The sequence below is a fragment of the Bos javanicus genome, chromosome 5, assembly GCF_032452875.1.
Source record: "Bos javanicus breed banteng chromosome 5, ARS-OSU_banteng_1.0, whole genome shotgun sequence".
In the NCBI taxonomy this organism is placed as follows: domain Eukaryota; kingdom Metazoa; phylum Chordata; class Mammalia; order Artiodactyla; family Bovidae; genus Bos; species Bos javanicus.
Genome location: NC_083872.1, coordinates 60,217,763 through 60,222,561, shown reverse-complemented (window position 1 = coordinate 60,222,561; position 4,799 = coordinate 60,217,763). Strand labels below are relative to the sequence as shown.

At 37.2% G+C, this 4,799-nt stretch overlaps 1 protein-coding gene across 1 annotated transcript; it reads left to right on the top strand.

Annotated features, from left to right (window-relative positions):
• The first annotated feature begins 2,237 nt into the window (after positions 1–2,237).
• On the top strand, positions 2,238–3,307 carry LOC133248924 (olfactory receptor 9K2). The gene has a single exon (XM_061419192.1). The coding sequence runs from the start codon at positions 2,295–2,297 to the stop codon at positions 3,234–3,236; it is 942 nt and encodes a 313-aa protein (XP_061275176.1). The 5' UTR covers positions 2,238–2,294; the 3' UTR covers positions 3,237–3,307.
• The last annotated feature ends 1,492 nt before the right edge of the window (positions 3,308–4,799 follow it).

Genomic DNA, 4,799 nt, shown 5'->3' with positions numbered 1-4,799 from the left:
TTTTTTAAGTCTGGAGTCCCTATGTTCCTCATGGATCTTGACTCTGGAGTCTAGACATCTTAATAATAAATTTATACTTCTTTCTTTCCCAGGAGGACTGTATCCCAGAAGGTAAAGATAAGCTCAATGCTACAACTATAAAAATTTATACTGTTATGCCAAAGCCATTATGAAAACTGTTGCTTTTATTTGAGCAGATTATCAGAGATTCCAGATGACTCAGGACTTCTACTTGGATGTCTAAGACAATCTATTTTTGCTTCCTAAAAGCATTCAAGCCCTAGACAATGCAGAAGAGGAACTATCCTACTGATTGATTCCTCAGATTCACTTTGCATAACTACAGAATATAATTCCTGGAAGCATATCAGAGTTAACCAAGCATCACTGGAAAATACACTTGTTTGTCTTCTACAAAGGACAATGACTTTTTCCAATGTCAACTACTAAAGGAAAGTTTAGTAGTTTACATAGAGCAGTAAGAAAAATAAGGCTATTTTCTCTAAGGGAAGAATATGAAACTGGGAAAATGAACATGTATTTGGAAATTTTGAGAGGAAAGGGGTTCACTTTATTTTGACATAATGATTTTTAAAATTATTTTTGTAACATAGTCATTAAATTTGTTTACTCTTTCTAAAATTAAAACAATAAGACAAAACATCAGAGTTCTGCTACTTCTTTTTACAGAACATGACAAATTACCAAACAGTATAAGGTAAGAGTAAATTTGAAAGCATGTGAGTTTTTGACAAATAATAAATCACCAACTGACCACTTGTCTATTGGATACTCTGGGAAAAACACTCTCCTTTTCCAGATATAAGTGGTTTTAGCCGTAAACTTATTGACATTAGAATGAGTTTGATAGGAATAAATCTCAAAAATTCAAGTAATCTGGTCCCTTGGTTCTAGGCAGGATTTTAAAGAAATACAAATAAGATACATTATTTTTCAAAAAACATATTACAACTACTACAGTGTTTCCTTTCACTGTCTAAATAATTTATACTCCTAAGACCCTAACTCTGATCTATTTAAAATCTTGCCCCTTTATAATTATCTTCATATTTAATTTTTGATGGATCTGGTGAATAACAAAAATATATCAAGACAACATCATACCATTTTACTGAAAGTCATCTGTTTCTCACCAAAATATTAAACTTCTCTCATATATCTTTATCAAAGAAAAAGTTGATAGATATCACAGTGATTAGAACATGGGTTCTGGAACCAGATTTCTTGGCTTCAGATTTCAATTCTGACCCTAGTAGGTGTCTTTCAACATATTTTATTTCTTGGTACTTCATTTTCCTTACTGTAAACTGGGGAATACAATAACACTCACCTCATATTATTGTTGTATGTATTAAATGAGCTATTATGAAAGCATTTAGAGAAGTGGCCTATAAAAGATGCCACATAATGTTTGCTATTATTATTGTTGTCTACACAGATTCATGTATATAAAGCCCTGGGGAGAAGAGTGATCTTATTTGAAGTGTCTAATAAATAAACTAATGAGGACTGTGAAAGTTATATTCCAGGTAAATAAGAATGCAATCAACAATTTCTTCTTTATGTCTCTTTTGTTCAGTATCCATTTCTAAATAATTCTATCTAGACGGAATAAGTCTCTTTCTTTACTATGAGCTGTCAGTTGAAGAAATGAAGGAAAATTTTTTTTTTATGAAACAAATTTTGAGGCTCATCTGAAGAAATTCTAGCATACAAGTGCTGATAATTTTTGTGTTTGGTTGTGCACAAATATTTCTTTGTGAGTATACACATTATATCAGAATCCATGGTTTCCATTACCCACAAAAATAACTGCACCTTTTAGGTATCTTAAAATTCAATCATTTTCTTCATATCTGCTGGTACTCTATGCCTGCCAAACTAAGTTTTCCTAAATTAGACTACTGAGGCCCTTATCTCTAAACTCAGACTCCAAAATTGCTTCCAAAATGTCATTGATTGAAATATTTGTGCTCTCTTGCAATCACTATTTCCTGACATTACATTTATTGCATAAATCATGAGTTGGAAATATATACTTAAGTGATACATGCACTGTGAAAGGTATTTGGTGGGAAGACATTGTATTAGATTCAAAAGGAAAAGATCTAATTTCACCACTCATATAAATTAGTAACTTTTAAGGTGAAAATAAATAATGATTTTAGAACAGTTTTGTGACTCCTAATACAGTAAGAGGTGATTGGTAACTAGGATGACAGCCAAGAGTTCATTTGCTTATTTTTCTTTGTACCTCTCTGCAGGTTTCTGCCATGGGTGACAGGGGAACAAGCAACTACTCAGACGTGACTGACTTCATTCTTGTAGGCTTCAGGGTCCACCCAGAGCTCCACATTCTCCTCTTCCTACTTTTTCTGCTTGTCTATGCCATGATCCTTCTAGGGAATGTTGGCATGATGGTCATTATTATAACTGATCCCTGGCTGAACACACCAATGTATTTCTTCCTAGGCAACCTCTCCTTCATCGATCTCGTCTATTCATCTGTTATTGCACCCAAGGCTATGATCAACTTCTGGTCTGTGAGCAAGTCCATCTCATTTGCAGGCTGTGTGACCCAGCTCTTTCTCTTTGTCCTCTTCATTGTGACCGAGGGGTTTCTCCTGGCAGTCATGGCTTATGACCGCTTCATTGCCATCTGCAATCCTCTCCTCTACACTGTCCAGATGTCAACACGTCTCTGTGCTCAGTTGGTGGCTGGTTCCTATTTTTTTGGCTGTATCAGTTCCATTCTTCAGACCAGCATGACATTTACTTTATCCTTTTGTGCTTCTCGGGCCATTGACCATTTTTACTGTGACACTCGCCCACTTCAAAGACTATCTTGTTCTGATCTCTTCATCTGGAGAATGGTTTCTTTCATCTTATCTGGCCTCATTACCTTGCCTACGATCATAGTTATTGTTATTTCATATTTGTACATTGTGTCCACAGTTCTAAAGATACCCTCCACCGAAGGGCGTAAGAAAGCCTTCTCCACTTGCAGCTCCCACCTGGGAGTCGTGAGTGTACTGTATGGTGCTGTCTTTTTTATGTATCTCACTCCTGACACATTTCCTGAGCTCAGTAAAGTGGCCTCCTTGTGTTATACCCTACTCACTCCCATGTTGAATCCTCTGATTTACTCTCTGAGAAACAAAGATGTCAAAGAAGCTCTAAACAAACTTTTGGAGAAGAAAAGTACTATTCTGTGATTATTATTTTTCTTCCACTAATGAGTGGTGTCTGTTTATTTTGTACTCCTCTGGTCATCAATGAATTTATTCTCCTGAGTATCATAGACATATTATTAAAAGCTTTTTAAAGGTAATATATTCTTTCCATATAGAACTTTATTTCCATGTGAGCATTGTCAAACGTAAATGTCTTGGATATTGGAGATGCTCTGGAGATGCTCAGAGGCATTGTCCAAGATGAATCTTCACACTGATCTCAGTTCAGTTCAGTTCAGTCACTCAGTCCTGTACGACTCTTTATGACCCCATGAATCACAGCACTCCAGGCCTCCCTCTCCGTCACCAACTCCTGAGTTCACTCAAACTCATGTCCATCGAGTCAGTGATGCCATCCAGCCATCTCATCCTCTGTCGTCCCCTTCTCCTCCTGCCTCCAATCCCTCCCAGCATCAGAGTCTTTTCCAATAAGTCAACTCTTCGCATGAGGTGGCCAAAATACTGGAGTTTCAGCTTCAGCATCATTCCCTCCAAAGAAATCCCAGGGCTGATCTCCTTCAGAATGGACTGGTTGGATCTTTGCAGTCCAAGGGTCTCTCAAGAGTCTTCTCCAACACCACAGTTCAAAAGCATCAATTCTTCAGTGCTCAGCCTTCTTCATAGTCCAACTCTCACATCCATACATGACCACTGGGAAAACCATAGCCTTGACTAGATGGACCTTTGTTGGCAAAGTAATGTCTCTGCTTTTGAATATGCTATCTAGGTTGGTCATAACTTTCCTTCCAAGGAGCAAGAGTCTTTTAATTTGATGGCTGCAGTCACCATCTGCAGTGATTTTGGAGCCCCCCAAAATAAAGTCTGACAGTTTCCACTGTTTCCCCAGTTTATTTCACAAAATTGATTTCTATTTGTTTTTATGACATTTTTCTGAACACTATTTTTATACATTATTATCATGTTTAAACAATTATTTTGTCCAGTGTTAGCTTTGGAATGGCTCCTTCCCTTATACACAATCCCGGATGGCTCAGACTGTAAAGAATCTGCCTGCAATGCAGGAGACCCAGGTTTAATCCTTGGGTTGAGAAGATCTCATGAAGAAGTAAATGGCCACCCACTCTAGCATTCTTTCCTGGAGATTTCCATAGACAGAAGAGCCTGGAGGGCTACAGTCTATACACGACAAAGAGTCAAACACGAGTGAGTGAATAACACATTTTACACACAATCATTGGAATGTCCAACTTACTTTTTAAATAAATGATTCCTGAATTATTACTAATTTCTCTGACATGCTAAAGGGTTTTGACCTGAAACAAACAGACTACCAGGTCTTTCTCTAGCAAATATGGGCTTGTTTGGGATCAGCACAGAATTAAAATTTGTGGTCTGTAATCATGGCGAGCCATATGCAAATCTCTGCATGCTAAGGGAAGGAGAATCATTTTATAGAAGAAAGATGAAGTTGGGAACTCTGTAGTGAACAGAGTTCTTGGTTTTTCACTGGCTGAGTTTTTGTCAGGGAAAAAGAGTAATCTTCTTGTAGCCCTTCCAAAGGAATGGATCAAAGCCTGAAAAACC

Excerpts from the sequence above, each read along its gene's own strand:
- LOC133248924 (XM_061419192.1), top strand. The coding sequence starts at position 2,295 with ATGGGTGACAGGGGAACAAGCAACTACTCAGACGTGACTGACTTCATT.